At 30.8% G+C, this 26193-nt stretch overlaps 1 protein-coding gene across 3 annotated transcripts in view; it reads left to right on the forward strand.

Annotated features, from left to right (window-relative positions):
* The window catches only part of LOC148281767 (fibronectin type III domain-containing protein 4), a 340574-nt gene that overhangs the window by 132791 nt on the left and 181590 nt on the right, over positions 1 to 26193 (forward strand). For all 3 annotated transcript variants that reach the window (XM_088226139.1, XM_088226140.1, XM_088226141.1), the window contains exons 2-3: positions 1710 to 1869; positions 18559 to 18697. In XM_088226139.1, coding sequence (XP_088082265.1) covers positions 1818 to 1869; positions 18559 to 18697 — 191 coding nt within the window. In that variant the 5' untranslated portion in view covers positions 1710 to 1817. The remainder of the gene's footprint in view (positions 1 to 1709; positions 1870 to 18558; positions 18698 to 26193) is intronic.

Raw genomic sequence — 26193 nt, forward strand, 5'->3', positions numbered from 1 at the left:
GGACAAAAAGTGGCGGAGGATAAATGAAGGAAAGGAGGAGTCTACATTGGAAAAACTAAAAGAAACTTTAATATTAAAGTAAAAGAACACTTAAGATGCTTAAATAATAATAATTTTTCTGAATTCGCAAATCATCTGATAGAAAATAATCATAACTTCAATAAAGACACTGGATTAAAAGTACTTCATGTTGAAAATAAAGTATTAAAATTAGACAATTTAGAAATCTTAGAAATTAAAAAAGCGATTCATAATAAGAAAACAATAATTAATAACCAAATAAACAATATTTCTTTTAGTCCTCTCCTGGCTTACTTCGAAAATAATGATATCAGATTACCACCCGTGTAGGAAAAAAAACACTTGATTTATTGGGTCCACGTGTAGTATTTAGTGAACATGATACAAATAAAATAAAATGGAATCAATTCATTAGTTACGTAAACCTTGACAAAGAAGCTTGTTTGCTTTGAAACCGGTCGGTGAAAAATAAAAATTAGTGGTTAAAACAAAGTTGTTTTATTTATTTTATAATAATGAATAACCACAAAGTTAGTGCTACAAATATAAACTTTATATAAAGAAAGGAGGAGTGTTAGATTGCATTTTATTTGATCACGCAAAATAACGAGCGAAAAAGACAAAACTCTATTCACTGTTATTCTAAATCTAGCTTGTGAGTTATCTTCTGTGCCTATTATATGGAGTGTTAATTATACTTAGACTATTAAAGTTCTCGGTAAAATTAATAAGGATTTTTTTTATATTTATTTTTTTTATTTTATTTTTGCACCACAACAGGCCAGGAGGCCCAATTACAGCGGTGAATTACATCACAGAACACCCAGGCTTGAGAAAAATCACATTTTAATTTTTGTGTTCTCACCGGGAATCGAACCCGGAACCTCCCGAGCGCGAGTCAAGCGTCTTGACCACTACACCCCGGAGGCCGCCGATAGTACTATAATAGATGTCTTGACAAAGCTAAGATGTTGACATCATTTTTATATGGGGTAGAATTATAACCAGAGGCAGGAGATAATTTGTGTTTTTTCAAAGAGAACTTTGTCAAACAGAAACAGCGTGACTGGAAATTCGACCTATTTCTTGAAAGGACTAATATTATGGGTAAAATGCAAAAAGGAATAAGTAACGTATTCGTTATTTTTCCAGTATGACTTGGCAATTTTGAAAAACACTCTAAAAAATATCATTCTTTCCATTAATTTTTTTTTTAGATTATGAAATTTGTGAATAAATTTCATTTGTGTTTGCAAAAATATGTGTTTCTACTCATTTATTAGTTAGTAAAACAATTTCTATAGAATCTCATCCACATTCAGATGTGTTTTCAATCATTTTTAAAATTTATTTTTTAATAATAAATCATTTTTTAAAATTATATAAAGATACATAAAAAAATAAAAAAATAACAATTAAGGCTTGCCAAAAAAGAGTCAGGCTCGTGTGTTTGGCGAGTGTACAAATATTGAAAATTGGAAACAAAATAAATATTCAAAAGTGAATAATTTGCAAGAACCTCGCCTGTGAATTTTTAAAATGTATGTATCCGTGCTAGAAATGGGAATGAAGTTGTGTTGGAGCGGGGATCGAATCTCGGACCTCTGATCCTATTTATTTACGGTTTATTTTATTTCTTTGATGATCGGACTTTGGCTGATGACTTACTGGGCAATATCTGGTTGCAGGCTCGCGGGATGCGCGCCCCCCGCCGGCACGCGCCGCCCTGTGCGCCCCGCCAGCGCCGCTAAGCCCGCCATGGGCGCGCCCTAAAGCGGTGGCGCGCGGCGCCCAATATGACCTTCCCCTTACTTGCAGCGCTGCTGGTTTTACAAACGAGATTCACCGGTAAGTTGCTTTACTATTTAAATTCGTTGCAATAGAGAGGGAAAAGATTTTTGAGAAGGGAATATGGGAGTCTAGGCATTTACAGGGCTTGTAATCTGTCATTGGCTGGTTTGAGTGGTCACTTTACACACCACACTGTGGAACATTAACCATTCTGCCTATGATTGAACATCCACATTTCCTCAACCTTCCATCTGTTGACTTTTGTGAAGTAAAAGACCTGTAACCTTTATCATGTGGGTGAGATTCATCCGGCTGAACCAATTCGCCTACAAGGCAACGCCTCAAAACAACTTTTAAATTTTTTTATACCTCTTCTTTTACCAGGTAGTTAATTCAACAATTGACATACTCAAAACATTGTTGCTTTACTATTATTTATTTAAACTCTCTCAATCAGATGATTCTTTATCAAGCGGTAATGTTTTCTTTTGACCGTGCTGAATTTTGAATGTGAAAACTTTGGAGGCACCGCGTACACACACGTTTGCTTCGCAGTGATAGAATCTGATATATCACGATTCAAAGTGAAACGCTCATTTGGCTGAACTCGGAGAAGCTGGGCGAAGCTTGAAAAAAATCTTCAGCGTGTGCACCAGGCGCGTTCCGCTCATAGATACTGTGGATTCGGCGCATCCCTTGAAAATTTGAAAATAATATGTATTTTACAAAAATAACATTATAAATACAAAATAACATCAACAAATATGTATTCCTAGAAATCTCACTGAAAACGTTCGGGTGCACGCGATTCAACTAATATTTTCAGTATACATACCTAGCTACTATCTACGTATTTGTACTTCCTATATCAATGTATGTATTGAATATCTAGGTATCTTGTCCTTGGTAGTATTCGTTGTAAACGCGGGATGCTGCTTGTCGAGTTGCGTCTAGTCCCCATAGCAATCGTCCGATTTTCGCGCACGCGCTTTAGGTTTATTACGTTTTAGATTTTTTCTATGAGACTCAAGAGAGATAAGAGCATCAAATTTGAATAATACAACGAAAAAACGACTTTTATAACAATAAGCATAAAGTTTGAAGTAGCGTATTATTGACAGTTGGCTTAAATTTAAGAACGACTGTCTCAGGTCATGTTTTAGGTGTTAGTGTTTTATTTTATTTTATTTTATTTATTTTATTTTATTTTATTTGGGAAATCAACAGCTCTACATACATATTTTTATTTGTTTATCTTATTTTTACACATACGGGCACCGGTCTGGAAGACCGTCGATGGTGATTTTTCAGCTTTATTATACAGAATTAAGGGACGCGGAATTGAAGTTTGAGGAGGCAAAAGTGCTGGCTAACGGTACGGCCTCCTAAAGGCGTCTGGTGATGTCCACATGAAGAAGAAAATAAGGACACCTACCTTTTTAATTTTAACTATTGTAATGGATAACTTGTATGGCGTATTACATAATTCCTTAAGCGCGCTTTACGAATGTGATTATATGCAATACTGAATTTTATTTGGCTTAATTTTAAGGTATACTTTTTAGAAAAACAAATTTTGTCCTCACCCACTGAGAATTTATTCAAATCAAAATTTTGTTAAACCATAAATAAACATATACAACATTAATGATTATATTTAAAGTTTATAATATGAGTTTATATGTATATCTATGATCATACCTACTAAAAAAAAGAAGAGAATTATTTTTTTCAGCATCCCTTCTGATAAATGTCACCGCACGCGCCTGGTGTGTATGTTTTTTTATATGGCAGTGAATGAATCATTTGTGTCGCTTTGAGGTAAAATGTACATTCTATTTGACACAAATCGCAGCTTTAGGACAAAATAACTTAACTCAAAAAACCTTATGATTTAAGATCGGAAAACGACTTCAAGGAACATTATCCATAGTGAGTAGGAATACGACAAAACCGTTTCATCAGTCTCTTTATTGCTCAGAAAATTTAGATTCCGTGTCAGTACGGAAACGACGCAGTTAAAGTTGTGTTAACATTGCTGTGTTAATGACGCATCGCAGACAAACATATAGTGACCGAAAGCCGGTTGAGTCAATTTTATTCTGTTACAAATGGCAAGTTTACTTTATTTAAAAAAAATTAAAACAACCAATTCAGCTTTGTGGTGGTTTCGTTCTGACTAACCGATAATCTCAGTGACTTATTTAAGTTACAAAATTCAGTCAAGTTCGCAAAACACACTAAAGATCAACTTATTTACACAGCTGACACAAATAAACTACAAAACCGATCATGCTATAAATTGACACAGTCATAAATCTATGATAGTCATACCAATTTTTAAAAATGAAATTTTTGTTTTAAGGGCGGTTTTTTTATAACAAATTTTGGGTCATATTTGAATATTACGGTACTTTTTTTAGTTAAGTTTTAAATGTGTTCATCCACATGTTAAATATTTTTTTTAAATAAAAAAAGGTTTTTTTTTCCATAAAACTACTGTGTTATAATTTGTATGTACAATTTTGTTTATTTTTTGGGTTTACTTTATATTTGTAGTGTTTATTTCTATTTACTCACGTTAAAGTTAGTAAGTTCCCCGTTGAATCTAAAAAACACATTTTCTGAGCAAATATTTACATAAATAAACGTGTTTTGAGAAAAACCTTAAACTACGAGTTTCTTTGTTCCTTATTCGAAAAGCATTTTATTTTATGTAAATCCTTCAAGATTACGACGTAAAAAATACAATATGAAAGTAGACTTTTCCTTTTTAGTAAAATTTTCCTAAAACATCTTTTCAAAAAGTTTCACACTGCTATGTTTTTAAAAATAAAATGTAACTTTCTCTCTTTTTCTGTTCACCTACAAAATGATAATTCAAAGATCTTAATGTGTACAAGTACACATACTCCTATCATTAATGTATTAACACTTTATATGTAGTTATTTATTATTTATTAGTTTATACACACATTTTCTAAAAAAGGGCAAAAAAACACTCTGGCAAATTCTGCTTTTACTAGGAGTACGCTCAATATATGAAGGGTCGGCAAGCCAGAAATATTAGTATGCCGAATGTTGCAATCGGTTCCTATATGGGCAAATGCTTGGTCTAAGAAACCAATTTGTTGCGGCAAATATGGTTGTCCAATATGTTTCTTATGAATAAAAATAATATTGAAGAAATAGAAAAACAGTTATGGCCAAAAAGAGAAGAAAAAAAAGTACAGTTTACGTTTAATTTAAATTTAAGTTAATTGGTCGATGATGGACCGCAGTAAAACAAAGTTATTCATTGGGTAACTCGACCAGGCACTCGCACATTAATCAAATTGACAAGTTCACAACAATCGAACATCGACATTATTATTTTGAACAAAAAAAACATTAATCGCTTTTTTAATTTTTAAGATTTCTAAGTTGTCTTATAACCACAAACATAGTACTTCACATATAAACTTTAAATTAAACTTGTTTTGTCAATCAGTTTCCACAAAAACCGCTTGGTTGTTTAATGTCTAAACCTTTTGATATTTTACGCAAAATCTGAAAACTTAAACTACGTATAGTTTGAGCACCTCGAATCATACATTATACATACTTATTACCTATATATTGTATTGACTGAATAAAATATACTTTTTTCTAGTATTTATAAGTAACAGTAAAACATGTGTATCGATAGTTGAAATATAAATACATTTAATTCATAAATATATTAATCCTAAATCAACTTAAATTTTCACTCAGAACTAGATTTGTCTTTGAATTAAATTTATACAATTTATAGAAGTGATTCCCTCTCGAACGTAATCAAAATGGCTTCGGTTTAATCAGCGTTCAAACCTTTAATCTATCTTAACCTAGTCTTTTGTCTATAAACATTTGGTCAAACTCAAAATGTTGTTATAAAACCAACTGATCCAAGAAGAAGTTTTAAAATTAGAAAATTGATTCCAGGCGTTGCCAAGTACGTGAAATTATTTCATCAGATAATTTTTTTGCAACAATAAATGTATCATCTTAATGGTACTGGAACTTAGCAGTCTTGTTATTTGAAATGTAGAAAAACAATTTTGATTAAACTTTCCGTTATTTCTCTTACAAGTTTTATCGTATCGCCTTTTTAAAATACGACGTTCTATCCTCTCCGCCTACCTCCGCGGGGGAACTGCGCCAATAACACTTTTTACTAGTCAAACCAACTGTTTCACTGTCTCTTTATTTATTCATCAAAAGCAGAGAAAAATTAATATATAAATTATCAAGTCCTACTGAACTGCATAAAATGCAGTTCGTCAGTAGGTGCTTATAGTTAAATTCAAATATTTATACATAATCTAATCTTTTAAATTCTATAAATATATAAAAACCCTTATTACAATAGAAAAAAAGGAAAATTTGTGCTTCAAAAATAAAAATAAAAGAATTGTCCAAATAAAAAAGAAAAACACAAAAAGTTTCAATATAATTCTGACTCTGATTTCAATACGTTCCCCTTTTATATAGAAGAACAATTAGTTTTATTATGAAGCAAATGGCCGGCGGCGGCGCCAAGACGCGCCAGTTAAAATTAATTAATTAAAATTAATTTATTAAAATTAAAGTCGCCTAAACAAACGACATAATTCCAAAACATGAAATTAGTAGGTGTTTCTATACAAAAAGTATTAACGCGCAGCAAATCTAAATATTTAAGTGCTTTTTTATTCCTTAACTCTTAAAGGACTGTGGTAAATAATCCCTTTGCGCGCGGTGTTGTAACATTGTGTTACCACTAGTAAAAGATGGAATATTCTAAAGTTTAAACATTTGAAAAAAAAAACATACAGACATACTTTTAAATAAATCTTTATTCATAATTTATGCAAATAAACATTTAATTTAGCCCTGTTATTGCAAAATAAATTAAAAATCACAAATACGCCGCTCATATTATGCGCGTGCGTCCCCCATAACTGTCATCAACTGGCTGAACACTGAATCTGTTTCAAACAACACCCACCATAGAATAGCGTCTCTGTCTTCCTTGTTATGATTTTTATCTTCGTGATCCCTCTTGTATAAGGTATCTGAATAGATGTGTTGCTAAATTAGCGGACTCATTCTTCGCGTAGCATGGATAAATATTTTTCGTATTAACATTTAGCATAGTTATACAAATTATACTTTGCAAATCGGGTGTGAAAACGTCTATTTTAAGATTACAGAAAATACGAATTCATTATTCAAAAAAATAAGAGAGATATATCAAATCTTGTATCCTATGTCGACTAATGTGACATCACAGCCACACAAGAGTTAAACAACAGTAAAAAATAATAATTAAATAAAAGAACATCTTTACAACTCAAAATAAAAATACAAGTACAAATAATATGTTATTAATTATAATAATAAAAATACTTTATAGTTTTATTCCACCTTTATTGATAATTATTTGATAAATTGTTTACCAGTGACCAGGTTTCGTCGTGACCGAGATCGTCAGACTAGAACAGACCAGTCTTGCGGTTTTATTATTATAATTAAAATGCAGTTCCACCAAAAAATTTCAGTAGAAAAACTCAATATATTAAGAATATGTTAGTATTAATTTTATAATACAAAAAAAACCCACGTGCATACGTGATAAGACATTATCAGAATATTCTAGTAGGCCAAATACAGAAATTAAATATGTATAGAAATCTACACTTAAAAGGTCTAAGCAATAAGGATTTCAGCTCTTTAACTTCACTAAGATCAACGGATGGAAGAATCGAAGGAATATTGATTTTCAAACATTGACAAAATTGTGAATGTTACAGTGTGTAAAATGGCCACTTAAACCGGCCAATGCATAGATTTCTATATTCCTTTCTATGACATGTTCTCCATCTCTGTTGTAATCTAATATATCTCATTACTTTTTATTTTTCGATCCTTGTGCATAATAGTTGTATCTGTGTGTATTATAAGGAAATGTGTTCGCCATTGTTGAATGGACTGAATAAGTCAAATAAATAAATTAAAAAAATACCTTGCTAAGAACATCATTTGCTTTCTCAATCACGGTGTATTGCCTTGCTTTTCTCTGGAGGAATTTTTTACCATTCGTTAAAAAACTACATCTTTCTTAGCAATTTCTTTTTTGCTCAAGATATCAGACTCTAAAATGAGGTACCTCTTTATAAGAAAAATTATCATTCTCTTCTTCTAACGGTATCTTGTCTAAAAGCATCTCTGTCCCGAGCTACTCGGAACAAGTCTCCTTGTTGAATGTACTTGCTATAGTGATTCCCAGAAAATGACATCCAGAGTGGTTATTTTTACCTTTTCTGGTGGATTTTTCTGTTGGGGTTACACAGATGCTGGTTGATTCTGGTTTGAAGGCGCCAAAAAATCGCCTTTCATTCTCTCGTAATCTGCTGTGATCATACTGTTAAGAATTTGATCTACCTATCTCTATAAATACCGAGTGGAGCATCCCGCTACTATCCGTGGTCATGTTATAGGTCCTGTCGAATATACAGATCAAGTGGCTTCTAAAAGAAATTTCTAGGCTATTAAAAAAAGGTTTAATAATTTTGAATTTCCAATCAATTTAATCCGTGACAGTGAGAAATTCCCTTTCCTCTTTTGCTCAATCTAATGAAGTGCATATTGCGTTCTACTGGATAACCTTCTTTCAGCATAAAGATGCTAAGCCTACCAGATTACCGAAAGCTCCCCCATGCAGTTTTCTTGTTTGGCAACATTGAGGTTTATAACTAGAGTAAACATAAGCGTTCGAAATATGTTCCGTCAACCTGCGGCCAATTGGTATATGTTTGATAGAACGGACTTTAGTCTGATGCGAGCAATCGCTGGCTATTTTTCTCCTCGAAATTACTAAAATGCCTATATGCACTCTAAGATACAGCACAAATCGATCTGGAAAAGCAATGGTATAACCTTTCACCGGCAAGTAATGTTAATCAATACTGGTTGAATATAGCTTTTTAGTGTCAAAAAACGTCTTGTTAGTATGTTACAATTCGTGAGTTATCTCCTGTCTCCGTCCTGCTCAGTTATTCGGGTGTAAATGAAACGACAAACAAAAGTGACGCGTATGCGGAAAAGAGTGACATACTGAATAAAACTTACAGTAGACCGATGTAAACAGTCCGTGCTTTTTACTGAACTACTTGTTTCGCTTGTCGAAGTTGACCTGTGTCTCGATTATGAACGCTATCTTCATATGTATATATCGAGACGGTATACTAAACTTCTGAACTATTTGTATCTTACCTTGGTATGTTCTGCCTACTTGTCATATTAACATCATATGATCGAAATAAGCCAATGAATGACCGCAAACAATTAGTCCGCGTTCCTTACGTCATGACATTTTAAAAAGTTCTTATTTATATTTTAAATAGGCTTCTGTGATAAAAAGTACTTATTTCAAAGCCAGTATAAACTCCAATAAATCCCAATTTAAGCAAAAAAAGCTCGCTTAAATATGATTTTTTTATGACTTTTAACCATTGCCAAAACGTTATGCTTATTAACCGTCGGTATTTATCTACTGAGCGATTACAAGGCTGACACTCGGAACATTCTCTCAGAAAGATTGTAAAACAGATGGAAAAAATATAATAACTAAATATTTAAATACATAAGTGGTAACTTTTTAGCTCCTAGATACTTATATGTTAATAAGAAAGAACCTAGCGACATTATTTTTGCATCTAGGCGTTCGTTTTATTAAACTGACAGCTATGTCGGAATTTTATTCGACTTCAATATTTACTTATTTCTATCTCATATTTTTAATAGGTTTTTAAGACAAAAAGTGCCAACCTCAAAACGATTAAAATTTTTAATTAATCGTAATTAAAGGAAAAATTGCTCAGTGGAACAAAACTCTTGACACTTTTAATGCGTAGATAAACGTATCGAGGGGTTCTAGACCCGTCGGTATAAAACACTACAACTCGTTGAAATGGACCTGAAAATTAAATATTTGGGTTAATTATAAGAACGCAAATATTTATTTTCCAAAAAAATAAAATATATTTGAATAAAAAATAAATTTAAACAAACTTGTACAAAAAACATATTTTTTTCAACTTAACCTATTGAATATAACGATTATTAAAAATAATATAGCTCATTAGAAAATGATAAAATAATTTTCGAAGAGATTTTTTTTTTTAATAGTTAAGTTTCAATGAGTAACGAAAATTCAAATGGTAAAAATTATTGAGTTCTACAATTTTATTCCCACCTGCCTCTATTAGATAAAACTTTGAAAGCCTTTATCAAAGCCATAACAAAAGTCTAAATACGGAAACAAAGCTTTTATGGAGTCAAAAGAGGTTTTTCTTTCTTTCATAAATATTTAAACCTTTGATTTACATCAGATTCTTTGTTAACATTGTGAATAAATTTTATTTTTTGTTTAACGCACAGCACGTTTGCGAAATAATCCTGAATGACTTATTTTGGAATTTATCTTTATTATTTTATAAAAGCATTGAAACAAAATTGAATTCTTTTGTAGAATTAAATTAAATTTGAATTGAATTGAATTAAATAAAATTTGAGTAATTCGTTCTTCAAGTTCTCTAAAAGTATTCATTTCAGCTTTAGTGCCGGCATTTATAGCCAAACAAAGAGTTTTATGCTATTTCAATTTCATTTATTCATATACATATGTGTACATAAAAAAAATTATAATAAAATTAGAATAAAATTAGAATAAAATTAGAATAAAATAAAATAAAATAAAATAAAATAAAATAAAATAAAATAAAATAAAATAAAATAAAATAAAATAAAATAAAATAAAATAAAATAAAATAAAATAAAATAAAATAAAATAAAATAAAATAAAATAAAATAAAATAAAATAAAATAAAATAAAATAAAATGAAATGAAATGAAATGAAATGAAATGAAATGAAATGAAATGAAATGAAATGAAATGAAATGAAATGAAATGAAATGAAATGAAATGAAATGAAATGAAATGAAATGAAATGAAATGAAATGAAATGAGATGAAATGAGATGAAATGAGATGAAATGAGATGAAATGAGATGAAATGAGATGAAATGAGATGAAATGAGATGAAATGAGATGAAATGAGATGAAATGAGATGAAATGAGATGAAATGAGATGAAATGAGATGAAATGAGATGAAATGAGATGAAATGATATGAAATGAAATGAAATGAAATGAAATAAAATGAAATAAAATGAAATAAAATAAAATAAAATAAAATAAAATAAAATAAAATAAAATAAAATAAAATAAAATAAAATAAAATAAAATAAAATAAAATAAAATAAAATAAACTCAGGTTGTGGTCCCGTGGCTAGTGTCTCGGACTCACGGACCAAAGGCCCGTCGTTCGAATCCCACTCTACCCCAACTTGATTCCATTTTCTAATAGTGAGTTATTTACAACTCGTTGAAAATGGCCATCAAAATTAAATATTTGGGTAAATCATAAGAACGCAAATATTTCTTTTTTTTTTAAACAAAAAAAAAAAATAAAATAAAATAAAATAAAATAAAATAAAATAAAATAAAATAAAATAAAATAAAATAAAATAAAATAAATTAAAATAAAATAAAATAAAATAAAATAAAATAAAATAAAATAAAATAAAATAAAATAAAATAAAATAAAATAAAATAAAATAAAATAAAATAAAATAAAATAAAATAAAATAAAATAAAATAAAATAAAATAAAATAAAATAAAATAAAATAAAATAAAAAATAAAAATAAAAAAATATGTTAAAAAAGTGAGAGAATCTTGTAACGCGAAATTCCCTCAAAGGCGTGAAATATGATAATGTCTAAAGTTATATTGTTCAACAAAGAGTAGCCCTTCCAACAAGCATAACCATTGGCAGGTCTGTCCTGTATATTGGAATTCGAACAGTCTATCTTGACGCTGTCTAAGGTTCATAAATCCGGATAATAAAAGCTAATGTTTCGCATAATTCCAGGGTTGTAAACAATAATTCAAACTTCTGTCATTTGCTGAACTTCGTGGCCACTTAACACATTGTGTAACATTCAACATTCTGTCACTATTTCAGCATCTACATTTCCTCAAAGCTGTCAATAATAATCTTCCACTTATAAACAGTTATTTGCTGAAAAATGTTCGTCGTCATCATCATTCCCTATCAGCACCTGATGGTGCATAGGGCACTGCAACGGTACACCAACCGCAGCGTATCTTGATCATTTTTGTTACATGAAGGTATGATGATCAGTCTTACGGTTCAGGTACGAGCCCAGTTACTATTAAATATTCTAGCGTAAAAACACACTTAAAAATAAATATTTAATATCAAACATGCCGGGAATCGAGCCCGAGACCTCTTACATGGTAGGCAAACTCGCTGATCTTTACTTCAAGAGGTCGACAAAAATGTTTGATAATTAAAAATATATTTTAATCTAATGATTACTACCTATCTCTTACCTCCTGAGAATTTGTAGACTGGACAAAAGAAAACGGGTTGTGGTCCTGTGGCAAGGGTTGCAAACTCGCGGATCAGAGGTCCAAGGTTCGGAACTCACTCTTCCCCAACTTGACTTTCTTTTTTTAAAAGTGAGTCATTTTATATGATTCTGGTGTATTTTCAAAACCCCCTTCCATATTTTCTCTTTCCCATCTGCTGACAAGCTTCTTAGACATAAGCTTAGCGGGTTAAATAATTATTTATTTTTATATATCTTATTATCAGCGCAATGATTTTTTAAAGTGTTGTATTTCTTAAATAACTTCACGTGTGACGTCAGAGGTTCTTTTCTGGCAGTTTTCCTAATTGATTCGTTTACGATAAGCAAACCGGATATCCTTCACAGCTCTCATATCATTGGTTGGTTCATATGACCCAGTAACGTCGTTCAAAGTATTGTGTGTTTATAAAAGTATTTTTTATTCTTTTTTTAAGTACATTTTTAAGAAACTTTGCGGTAAAATTAAGTGCTTTTATTTTTACCGCACGCAATAAAACATGTTTTGTATCCAATTTTCCGTAGTGCTGAAGTTCCTCATTAAAAAAAAGCTAATTTATATTTTTTTTAATATATCAAAAAAACACTGAACACAATATGTTAACGATGATGTTTTTTACGTATCTACTTGATATTTTGTAAGAATGAAAAAATTTAAGTTGATTTTTAAGTTTTGACAAAGGAACAGTCTTGTTCTGAAACCAGTAGGCTTATTAAATTTATTTGGTTATTTTACAGAAAGTAAATACACAGTTATATTTAACTTGAAAAATCACAGTTGATGCTTCAAATATTAATTTCATCAAATAATCAGTGTCTAAAAACAAAATGTTTCCACTTAATTTTTACTTTGTAAGATTTACAAACCTAAAATGCTTGTCTTTTTTACTTCTATACTTCACTCTTTTACTACAAATCTTTTAGTCTTTTTTTATTTTATGTTACTTTTACTGAGTTTAACCATAACAATTTACTGTGTTTTCATTATGGTATAAAACTTTGCATTTAACTTTAATTTTGCACGAATTGGCTACGGCCCTTAATTATAATAATAAATAAATAAATTATAACATCAGCAATCGTAAATACAATGCTTAGTGCTTCATCAATACACACATTTATGATTAAATACAATATAATCTCGTAATATGAGCAGAAAAAAGGGGATAAACTTTCTTGTAGTAAATCAGTCCGCCCCGTAATAACACCCCTTTAGGGGAATACCCTACTTAATTTCATCCTAATCAATACCACATTTCTTATCTGTGTGATTGACAAAGTGGTGTCCAGTCCGTACTACATCAACCTACTACCGCGAGCTGAAATTCAAACATTCAAGTCCACTGAAATACTGAAATCAATACTCAAAGAATCAATACAACCTTTACATGTGCGAGTACCCATATAATATCATATAAAAGGTTTTATACTCGGATGTTTGACTGTATTTTTTGACCGAATGAGCATAAAGAAATAATCTAAAAAGGTTTGTACTAAAATTTCACTAGTTGGTTGTCCAAATTGTTGGACATCGTGGCTACGTTTATTTCTGAGAATATAAAAATTAATTATGTTACCTTTGGTAAAAAAATATTTATTTAAAAAAAACTTGTACTTGGCCGGATTAATGTTACTTAGCAACTTCTTACGACCAACCAAAATAATAATTATTATTATTCCCATTTCCCATCCAGTTGTGCATAGGGCAACTGCATTTGTAAATCAAATAGAATGTATTTCGATCATCTGTTACATTATGATTTTTTATTTTAAATATTTTTTTTGCAAACTTTTTTTTTCCCGTATAAAATGTTTTAAATACAAAAGTAATTTAAGAGTTCTTCTCACTAGGGGAACATGTTTTTAAAAAGATCGTTCATCTCACAACATCTTCGAGATTTGCACTGGTTAAAAAGCCCAGAGAGAATAATATACAAGCTTTGCTGGACAGTATTTGACTTCCTTTATGAAATGGCTCCAAGATACCTATCGGACCTTAGGTCAGCATTCGATTCATGCAGAGGAAAACTTGTCAAAATCTGGCGCTTCCCAAACACAAGATTAGGAGATCGCGCCTGAAACCAATTGCCTGCAAGCTAACGAATCATCAACGGTCCTAGTCAGCTCAGATCTCAACTAAAATCTCACTCCCTTAGATTGAACCCCCAATTTTAAATCAGAAAATAAAATAGGTCACTTTTGCTTAGTTAGTACTTAAGTTTAAGTAAAAAATCATAAAGCGCCCTTGAGGTGATTTTCAAAAAAATGGCGCTTTATAAATCAGCCAAATATTATTATGATGATTATTATTATTATTATTAGATAATTGTATTGTTCACTTTTAAGTAGGAATTGTGACAAATTTCGTTAAATTTTGATGTTATTTTGGTTTCTGTTTTTTTATTTTTTTTATTTATTTTTTTTACAATAAACGTAATTATAAAACAGAGTATTAAAAAAATAAAGCATAATTACAAATCAATGAAATACATATTAATAGAAAAATAGTAAACAAAAAAATCCCACAAAGGCATGGCCTGTTCGTGGGTATACAAGAAAATGTTAATGAATTTTTGCTCCTATAATAAATAATAGACAGTTATAATATTTTTGTGTAACATAAGAAAGAAAAAATAAAATATTGTATTTTTTTATAGTAATTAAAAAAGGAAATAAAAAATATTTAAAAAAAAAACACAAAAATATTCCTTATTATTTAAGGGCAACAAAATGAATCATAGAAAAAAAGAGTTCATATCTTTAGTTTGAATGTGCATGTTTTTTAAAAGAAGGAAAATTTTAGATGTTTGGAATCAATGATTGACTTATTCATCTCATTTCTTTTTTATTTGTAAAGTGAAATAATAGAATTAATTTTGAAAATAGTGCTAACTGTATGAACATTAAGTTTTTTAATAGATTTTCCATCTTGGATAGTGAAAGTTTTTTTTAAATGACGGATAAATAATCTTTGTTTTATTTTAAAAACATGATGCTCGTTTATACCTAAGTACGTAGAGTTTTTTTTTTTAAATGTGATCAGGTTTACTTGACGATTGCTTACAATTTCGTGTTAATATTCATGAATGAACATCACTGAAACGGGCGGGTTGAACTGATTTAGTTTTGTGATGTTATCTACCTCAACAGGTAAGCCTGTATGAAGCTAAGAACTTCATTATTTTTACTGAACGGTCAGAAAATTAGACAAAAAAAATTATAATATACAACTTTGCATAAAACAATTATCTTCAAAATAAATTCAATTGGAAATAAAAAAGAGAGAGTTATAATTTGTTCCCAGAAAATCCTTTATTAAGAAAAGAGCGAATGTTATTGGGAAATCAAGAACAACTTTCTTGTGTTAGTTTAGTTTATTGATCACAGTAAACATTCAAGGGAAGCAAAATATTTGCTTAACGCTTTTACGGATTTTGTATTATAGACACAGTGAGGATAGATTTTTTTACTGCTAAGTAAGATTCAATGTGTGTGATGAAAATTGACCTGATTCCACAACAAAATAGTAAAATGAATATGATGTTTAACTTTAAGATGGGATATCCATAAAAAAAGTTCGGAGTTATTCCAATTTAGGTATTATGTGTATTTTCTAATTGGATTATGGGGTAAAACCACTCCTGCGTTTAAAAAAATGCTGATTAAAAATTTGTTTCTATAAAGTATAATGAAAGCAATTAAAAAATCGAATTGGAAAACTTTATTTAACACAGTTTTAAATGTACAAAAGCATTTTTTTTAATTAAAAAAAAAAGCCGATTAAAAATTTGTTTCTATAAAATACAATGAAAGCAATTAAAAAATCGAACTGGAAAACTTTATTTAACACAGTTTTAAATGTACAAAAGCATTTTTTAAAATTTTTAATTAAAATTAGCGGTGTTAGAGCCCAAAGCCGCAGAGAATCTTTTGTGCAAAGCATTCCGCGGCCGGACAGATTTCTCCTCTAGTTTTCAACCTAGAAAACTATTTTTTAATATGTACTTATACAAAAAGCTTTAGAACTACCATCTCCTATATTCAAGTATTGTAGTTGAAACCTTTTTTTATAGAATTTTACTATTTTATTTTAAAGAAGATTATTCTGGTTATAATATTCAATTTTTAACAATAAATTATTTAGGTTGTTTTACCTTCATACCGGTCGGTAAGTACCAGGTAAAGTAAGAGGTAAGGTAAAGTATATAAACTTTATATGAGAATTGAGATACCAAAGTTTAGTCTAAATTTGAAATGTCGTAATTTGCCGATCGAAAAGTAATTATATTTTAGTTATTAAACTTTAAAGCATATTTTTATAACAGAAAGACCTTTAAAAAGTATTGCGTTGATCTAATATATGTTTTTTCAATTTTTATTATTCTTCTTCTTCACGTGTCATGTCGGGTCCCCCCGTCGTTGACGATTACTTGGGAGAAAGCTTCTCTATCCTGAGCAGTGCGAAACAGCTTCTCCACAGTTCTAATCCTGGTCCATGCTCGAATGTTTTGAAGTCAGGAAAGCTGTTTTCTTCCGACCCCTCTACGTCTCTCAATCTTCCTCTTCATGACAAGTTGAAGTATGGCATTTTATCACCTCTCAACACATGGCCAAAATATGAAATCTTACGGAGCTTAACAGTGGTGAATAGTTCTCTATTAGTATTGGCTCTACGTAATACTTCATTATTGGTTATATCGGTCCAAGATATATATTTTTTTTATTGCGTTATTTTATATTTTTTTATTTTTAAAAAACATTCGTTTTAAAATGACTAAATCATATGATTTCCTCAATATTTATGCGTTTTACCCAACTACACTCTTATAACCAATACCAAATTTTGATGAAAAATGTATCTGAGAAGACACTCGAAATTTTAAAATTAATCAGTGCGTTATTGGCTGAGTTACATGTCCAGCTAGTTAAAAAATCTTTTTTCGATAAAAAACGCGTTTCGAATTAACGTTTAACAAAATAAATTTTACTTTAATCTGCAATCCCAGCACCATATTTGTGGCTTTCCAAATTCACATTGTCATTTTCTTCTTTCTACTCGTTTGACTTTAAAGATCGTCGAGCGGCATAAAATTCTGGAGCGGCTTAATCCATTAAAATATTTTTTCGTAATTTAAAACCATTTTTGGTGCATTAAATAGAATCTTTATTCAACATGTTATTACAATATATACATTACTAGCGGACCCGGCAGGCGTTGTCCTGTGCGAACATTGGTTTGCCTGATATTAGTTCTACATTATCTCTGGATATAAGCTTGGAAAAATACTTTTCATTGATAAGTAGGTACTGAGGTATTTTTTTGTAATTAAATTCCAAAACTAAAAATTGTTGATATTCAAATATTTTATTTAAGTAGGTACCTAGGTACTTGTTAATGGTTGAAAAATTGTTAAACTATAAGAATTTATTTTTACCTAAATTTCTAGTTGAATGACGGATGTCCGTCTTTGTTATTACACTACTTAAATATTAACATTTATCTTAATGTATCCGAGTACAACTTATTTAGATTTAATTTACTATGAATAAATAATGTAATGAAATATACAAATGTGATTCCACACTTATTTATTTATAAATGTGTATGAAGCACTTTAATTCTGAGTTTTACTTCGACCAGTTTTGAGTTAACTTTATCATAATCAGGACTTGAACTAGACATTAAAAAATAATCGTTTTTCTATCTATTCTGTGTAATTGCATATTAATGTATTTTTGTCGATTTATATCATTGTTTGTGGATTGAAATTATTAACTCTGGATTCAATAAAATCACCAACATATTTGTAAACAATTAAGCGTGTTGTCCAGATTTTTATTAAAATATGTGTTCATGTAATGTTTTTTTTTTAAATATTTGTTATAAATAATCGTTTTGTTATTCACGTAACCTTAAAGCCTTACTTATTTTTGGTATTGTTCAATAATGAGCATGAATTTCCTTTATGTTGTATCTCAACTCAACATTGGGCTCTTGGTCTCAAAGAGGAAAGGATACGTTTTATATATATATTTTTTTAATATGTGCGAGTATGTATTTGTTTGAATAAATAAATAATTGGTGGATTGAAATCACTGTTTGTAAATTAAATACGTTATTTTTGGATAAAAACATTTTTTGAGAAAGGCAAATTATTGCTTATGAAAGAAAATAATTGTTTTGAGTTAAAATCGTTATTTGTGAAGTAAAACGTTTGTTTTTTTCAGGTTCGATCCCAGGGGGGCTCGGTGTTCCAGAGAACATTACTGTGACCTTCCTAAACCCCACATCAGTGAAGGTCTCCTGGGCCACGGCCGTGGATAATGTTGACAAGTATGACGTCACGTACAAGCCAACTGACGCTAGGTGAGTACACCAATCGTGGCCACCTCGTCCACTTCTCCACAAAATGTCTATTCGGAACTACCCAATACTGCCCATTATCCTTGTCACACTCGACGCAATGCTCTTCATTTGCGGCCTGCATCAAAGATTTATTCACGACACAATATGCATTACGTAAAAAGTAAAATACCCCCAACCCCGTGAGACTAAAAGCTCTGAGTTGGGACACAATACAATCAAGTGGAAGCGGGCGGTTTTTTTTTATTATTATTTTTTTAAGTATTTATTTATTTATTCACAGTAGAATTTTCCATTGTCATCTTTAAAATAGTTCATGTAGCTTTTGTACTATATTTTTATTTTTCATGAATTATTATTTAAACTATAACACATTGAATCCTGTAAACAATCACTATAAAAGGTGACGGTTTTAGCAATATTAAGTTTCCTCTATGTCATCTATGTATGTAGGTTTATCCAGTTGTTAGTTATTATTCCTTAATAATAATAAAAATGATTTATAAATAATACAAAAAAAAAACATTCTATCTTACCTCATCTATAAAACATTATATGAAAGGATAAATGAAGGCATTTTTAATCGGTTTATGCATAAAAAACATATATTATGAAGAAAGGACAATTTTCAAAATTAAAAATAAAGTTACAGCATATTTATTATTACATAATATGTGAATAAAATTTTAAAAAATTCTAATTCTGCATATCTTCTAGAAAATAAGTAGAAATGTTTGTATTATATTTTTTTGTTTTTTAATGCAATGTTTTGCCGCAATCTCTTAACAAAATATAAAACATTGATAGCGTTATTTTATTTTTATTACTGACTTATTTTTTATTAAAGGGACATTAAAGTGCTTAGGGCCAAAAAAAAAATATTTTTTTGCATATTTACAAGTCTATCTGTAAATTTATTTTGCGTTATAAATAAAATAATGATAAGATTTTTTAGAGGCTTGTCAGCAGGTGGGAAAGAGGGGATATGGAAGGAGGTTATGAAAAATACACCACTTTCAGCTGCAACTGGCAGAACTATTCCCGCGATAACCCGCGATGCTAGTTTCAAAGTTAGCCGTCTAACCAACTGCGCCACGGTGCTTGTCATTTTTTCTAACTATGTTTCATTCTTCTCTCTTAATTATCTAATGAAATAATATGAATAAAGGAAATAACATAAGTTCATTTCTTTCTCACACTAATTTTGGCATGTGTATCGTGATTTAAAATATTATCTTTTTATAAAAATGTACTATTTAGGGCAACGCAATATTTTTTAAATCTGAAATGCAGCTAATAGGGAATTAATGTGTCTATTATTATGCATCAGTAGTTTTAAAGTCTTCTTTTTTCTTATTGATTCAAAATAAGGTACCATCAGGATAGATTAAAGAAAAGTAATCGGCCAGGAATAGCTTCAAAAATTCTCCTTTTTTTATATTTTTTATTTTTATTTTTATTTTTAAAAAAGAAATATTTGCGTTCTTATGATTTACCCAAATATTTAATTTTGAGGGCCATTTTCAACGAGTTGTAAATAACTCACTATTACAAAATGGAATCAAGTTGGGGTAGAGTGGGATTCGAACCACAGACTTTTGGTCCGTGAGTCCGAGACACTAGCCACAGGACCACAACCCGATCAACAACTTAATCCAAAAGTTGCATAAAATAATATAAATTAATGGTTTAGATTGAAATTTATGCACTGATTAAAGATTAAAACGGTGCATATTATGAAAGTCATATTATTTTTAAAGATATGCGGTGGTAAGGAATTTCGATGAATAAGTATATGAAGATTGTTTTTCTACCACTTTCTTGCAGATGCCTCCCCGATACTGCCAGAAAAAGACAATTCCGCATCGGACTCATTATGCCTAACTATTTTTTTTTTTAAATAGACGTTACATTTTCCCGTTTTCCGCACCTCAAAACTGAATCGATTTTTTCGTATTTCGTAGTATTTAAATAAATTTTTATGTTGTGGTGCGTTTTTCAAAAATAGTTACCATATTTGTATACCGTACGTCCAAAGACAGCTGATAAAACTGGGTGTTTTTTTAAAGGAAATATTTGCGTGTTTATTATTTTCCCAAACATTTCGATTTTGGGCTCATTTTCAAAGAGTTGTCAATAACTTAGTATAAAATTAGGAATAAAAATGGGAATCAAGATGGAAAAGAGTGGGGTTTGAACCTCGGACCTCTAATCAGTGAGTCCCTAACACTAGCCACGGGACCAATCCCCGATATGTGTTTCTGGTTGGTCGTAGTTTCCATTGTAAACAATTTATCAAAGAAACAAAACAATAGGGACACGCCGGTGAAAAATATCTATATTATGAATAAAAATAACAGTGCTAAAATCCAGGGAGAAAATACGAGAATACCTGTATATGGAGAAAAGTAAGATCGCAAAATTAAGCGAATGCCTTGAATTCGAGCTTAATTTGTATCATCTAAGTTAATATACAAAATTTCATTATACATAATACGATGCAGACATTCTGTACCCAGAATTAGTAAAGTAATTTAACTTAGATTGACTTAATATTAACATAATTAGTAGTATCTAGCATAATTCCTGGATTAAACTTAAATGCGATCTCTTATCATAATCCAAGTTTCATTACACAAGGAGTCGTATATTTATTATTATTTCAATCATTAACGTTGTGGTTTTTCTAATATATATTTTTAAATGGGAGTTGCTTTTTTATTTACCTTGCTTATAATATACAAGGTTTATATTTCAAAAGGTAGATTTTTCTGCAAATAAATATCTTAAAATTTATATAAACTATTGGGATCAGGAGGGATATATTAATGTGGGCTAATCAGGAACTTCTCAGCGTTTGCTCACGTGGAGAGGAAACCACTTAAAACTCTTCAAGAGAAGCCGGCCAGTTGGTAGTAGTCAACAGGCCTTCCGGTCGGCATTTTGTTCCCTACTTTGGTTTATTTTACCAATTGCCTGCACTATATTTATCATGTATGATACCACCTCTCGTGTGAGTTCTTTATTACCTATCACCGATGGGATGTCGCATAGATCTTCACCCAGGCTTCTGTATCACGCATCCAGCTGTGGTCTTTGAAAGCTGAAAAGGGGGCAATGCATCAGCAGGTGAGGGACATCTTGAGGAGTTTCATCGTCGCATGGGCAGCTGTCGATCTCTGAGAGCTTTAAGCGATGCAGGTAGCTCATGAACCCACCATGACCCGTAAGCATCTGGGTGAGCTCGTAGCCAGCATTCTGAATTTTTATGTTCGTCAATATTTTTATACAACCAACTACCGACTTTTTCATGTCTACCGGTTTCGTGAAGTGAAAGAACTGAAACCTTTCTTGTTGTGAAAAGATTTATATCAGCCAATGATAGGTCAGAAACTCTGTTAACGCCTAAACTTACTCATATTACTTCTCCGAGGTGTCCTTCATCTCTGTTGTTATTTGTTATTTGAAAGAAAATGGAAAAGTTGGGTTGGGAAAGTGATAATAGACAAATATTTACCAACATTTATACTAATTATGTTTTTTTAATTTATTTATTATTCTTTTTTCTCACCTAACGGTTCGTAAGACACTACATCGGTATACAAACTGCACCATGTCTTTATAGTGAATTTTTTCATAGCAATTCAATAAATCTTCATAATATTATGTACTAGAACATAATATAAAGCAATGTAAAGTAATGCCTCGACACAGGTTATGCCCAGTGAGGTGTTCATATGGAAAAGAAAACATGAAAAGTTTTTAGTGAAACAAATAAATAATTCTTGCTTCATTTCTTAGGAAGAGCAGTTAGTAACTTTTCTAAAATTGAGAAGATGTACGATTTAGACATCTTTAACGACTCAGATCTCTGCTACAAACGGAAGCTGAGTCTTATAGATTTTAATGTTTAGCATTACTAATGTTATTATTGTTATTATTGGAGCACATAGGGGAATTTTCTTATGTGTGCCCTACTTCAAAGTTTAAAGTTACTGTAATATTAGTATCATTTAGCCTCTTTGAAAATAAACAGAAACAATCAATACTAAACTAGGTACTACCAGAATACACACTACATAAACACCACATCTTATACACATCACTCCATACACCTCACTCCACGCACTACATTTCATACTCACAACAATAAAAACACAATCACTAGTAAATTCACACAAAGCACGAATTCTTCTTACATCTTGTTGTACTGTTAGATAGTTGTTTCATATATTGTGTTGTGTACGTAATTGGTGCTGTGTTAGGTTTATTTTTTGTTCGTAATATTGTCTAGATTTATATTAACATAGCACTGTGTGCACAACATTAAATTTAAACAAATAAACAAATAAACAAATAAACAAATAAACAAATAAACAAATAAACAAATAAACAAATAAACAAATAAACAAATAAACAAATAAACAAATAAACAAATAAACAAATAAACAAATAAACAAATAAACAAATAAACAAATAAACAAATAAACAAATAAAGGTAAGATGATTAGTCTTACGCTACAGTTGCCAGCGCTTTAACTATGAAATATTAAAGCGTAAAATACCATATCGGAAATACGGTTCTGTGCTACGGAAAATTAGATATAAAATTGTTTCATATACGCGGTAAAAATTAGACCATTTAAATGTACCCTCAAAATGTATTTAAAAATATAAATAACAATGCCATAATTCCAACCAATTATTAAGTATTGTGATAGATTTGCGATTTCTGGGAAGCCAACTCACCAATCCTCAGAAATTTCTGACGAGAACTTGTGACGTCCCCGTCGGATTAATTTAATAATTACAAAACTTGAAAAAATCATAATATTGATAATACTTTGCGTACAAATATTCATTGAACTCTCTTGAGTTAACATAACGACTCGATCGGCATTGTTGCATGCAAGCTATGGTTTGTGCTGTGCTGATCGAGGAACAGCATATCATCATTTCGCAACCTGGCGATCGGAGCATTGAATTCCATTTTTTATCAAGCCATTAAATTAAAAACATGGAATGGTGTTAAAGTTGTAATGAGATTTTCAACGTTGACCACACATTTCGGTAAGTCTAATCTCTCTTTTAATTCCAATCACCCGTGCTGCTTTTTTTTCTGTTGTAATATGCTCATTATCATCAGTTGCGCTACCCGTTGTGAGCCCTGGCCTCCTCCACAACCTGTCTCCATTCCCTCCTGCACCCTGCGGCTCTTTTCCAGTTCGTCAGGCCAATGGCTCTCATGTCACTTTCCACACTATCCAGTCATCTTAATTTTGGTCTGCCTCTGCGATGTTTGCCTTTCGGGGTGGTATAAAGAATTTTATCAGGGGTAGGATTATCATTCATTTTGTGCACACGGCCCAACAGCTGTAACTTTTTTCTTTTTATGAATTTTGCATTGTTGGATTTACCAAATAATGCCTCTAATTCATGATTAAATTCCATTCTCCTCGATACTCCATTTAGTAAACTGCACAACATCTTTGTTTATATTTTTCTTTTAAATACTAATACCACGGTCTTAACATAGAATGCTAAGTAATTCTTTAATTTACTTTTACCCTTACTGTTAACTATTTCATTTGGATATTTTGATGTTTAATAATTATTTTTCTGCTTTCAACGTATTATTTTATTCCCACAGGCTGGCAACCCTCGAAGGGGGCCAATTAAGTTTTTCTTTAATAGTCGTTCATCATTTCGCCAAACCTCGGGTTGTTCATAAATAATAAATAAGCATTTAACATGCAAAACAAAATACAATTTTTAATATTCAAAAAGGTTCCCTTTAAAAAGGAAAAACAAATAAAATTTAACCTTCGTCAGGCCAACTGTTGAAGTGGGTTTGAATACAAATTTGTTAGACGGTTTTAAAATGTTTCGTTAATGATTTATTGAACCAGCATCATTATTCTGAAGTTTGCGGTTTTCAAATAAATGTAAAGAATTCACTTATTTATTTGTAAAGGTTTTTATCTTTAGACGGAAAAGAAAACAATTGACCACCACACGCATTGTTGTGTGGTTAACTCGTACGATAATTAGAGTCCTAAAAGTTTTTCATTATACAAACGGTGCAAAAATATTCTAGTTATATTTTAGAAAACATTTATGTGAATAAAATTAAACCAGAATCCAATACGAATGTTTTCAACTCGATGGCTACTCTCAGACGAATATTCTGGCAGCGTTGCCAACCCTGCTGATATTTCTTTAGAGAGTAATTATTTATTTTATTTTTAAAATAAATATTTCCGTTTTTATGATTAACTCGAATATTAAAATTTTGGGACCATTTTCTTTGAGTCGAAAATAACCGTGTTAGAATATTTGTAATTGTTGTAAGTAGTATTGGTTAAGCCGGAAAATTGAAATGTAATGTGGGATTTGACTTACATGATGGGTATGAAATGTAGGATTTTAGGATTTGTAAAACGTCGGGTGCGTGCTTAACTCGCTTCGGGGTCACCAATGTAGGATTTTAAAGTATGTGGATTTAGCATAGGAGCTTCTAACTAGTTGGAGGTGACAGAAGAAAACGATGATATGCTTTGACACGTGTTTATTACATGTCGTATAAACAGATTAACAGAATCAAAACATTTTTTTTTTTTTTTTTTTAAATCAGAGCATTCTGGGCACAAACTACCGCGATGTTCCATGCACATGGGACGTTTACAAGAGACGCAGATAAATCTGGTCACACGCCTTTTTTATAGCAACAGAAGTTGCATGGCTTCCTCGTTTGATTTTCAGGGTTGGCTGGTACATCAGGAAAAGTATTGCCAAAACTTGCATCGATTTTTTGTTTGAGGCGTCGCCTCAAAGTTGGTGTTGTTGGTCATGGCAAAAAATCGAATCTATCTTTGGACATGACTGAAATATATTTTGTCCCACTTTCAGATGGATCAAACAGCTCTGCGGTTGTGAGATGGTTATCTTTTTTCCTTGTGGCTAACAGTTGCAATCCTATCATTGCATATATTTCCTCAGCACAAGTATTACAAACGGTTGATGTTTTGCAGTGTATTTAGAAAAATTGAATAATACTTTTTGTAGAAATTTCGGTATTTGTGTTCAAAACAATGATACTCTCCATGGAATCTGAAATAAACAATTTTAATTGTTCCAATGGAGTCATTTCATTTTTCGCCTCATTCTTGGGTCCTTGAACAATGTGAACAATGTTTCTCGACTGTGTTCTGGTAGTGTGAGCTTCGGAAAGTTGTGCTGATCATTTATGACCATTTTTACTTCTCAAATTATTAATTGATCAGAAAATTATTTGAGCTGCCCGTTTGCCTGTGCTCATCTATTCCATAGGTCGCTCATTATTCGATGAAGAATTTATACGACGGCGGCGACAAATACTTGATGTTCGAAAAGGTTCGTTATCAGAATCGCTGGAAGCGTCTGTAGGTCGCTCACTATCTTCCTCTAAAATGGCCTCTGGTGATTTGATGTGATCTTGTAAAATGATTTGGAGGATCCGT

Source organism: Micrasema longulum, unplaced genomic scaffold, assembly GCF_059751315.1.
Source record: "Micrasema longulum isolate JH-2025_06_02 unplaced genomic scaffold, ASM5975131v1 h1tg000411l, whole genome shotgun sequence".
In the NCBI taxonomy this organism is placed as follows: domain Eukaryota; kingdom Metazoa; phylum Arthropoda; class Insecta; order Trichoptera; family Brachycentridae; genus Micrasema; species Micrasema longulum.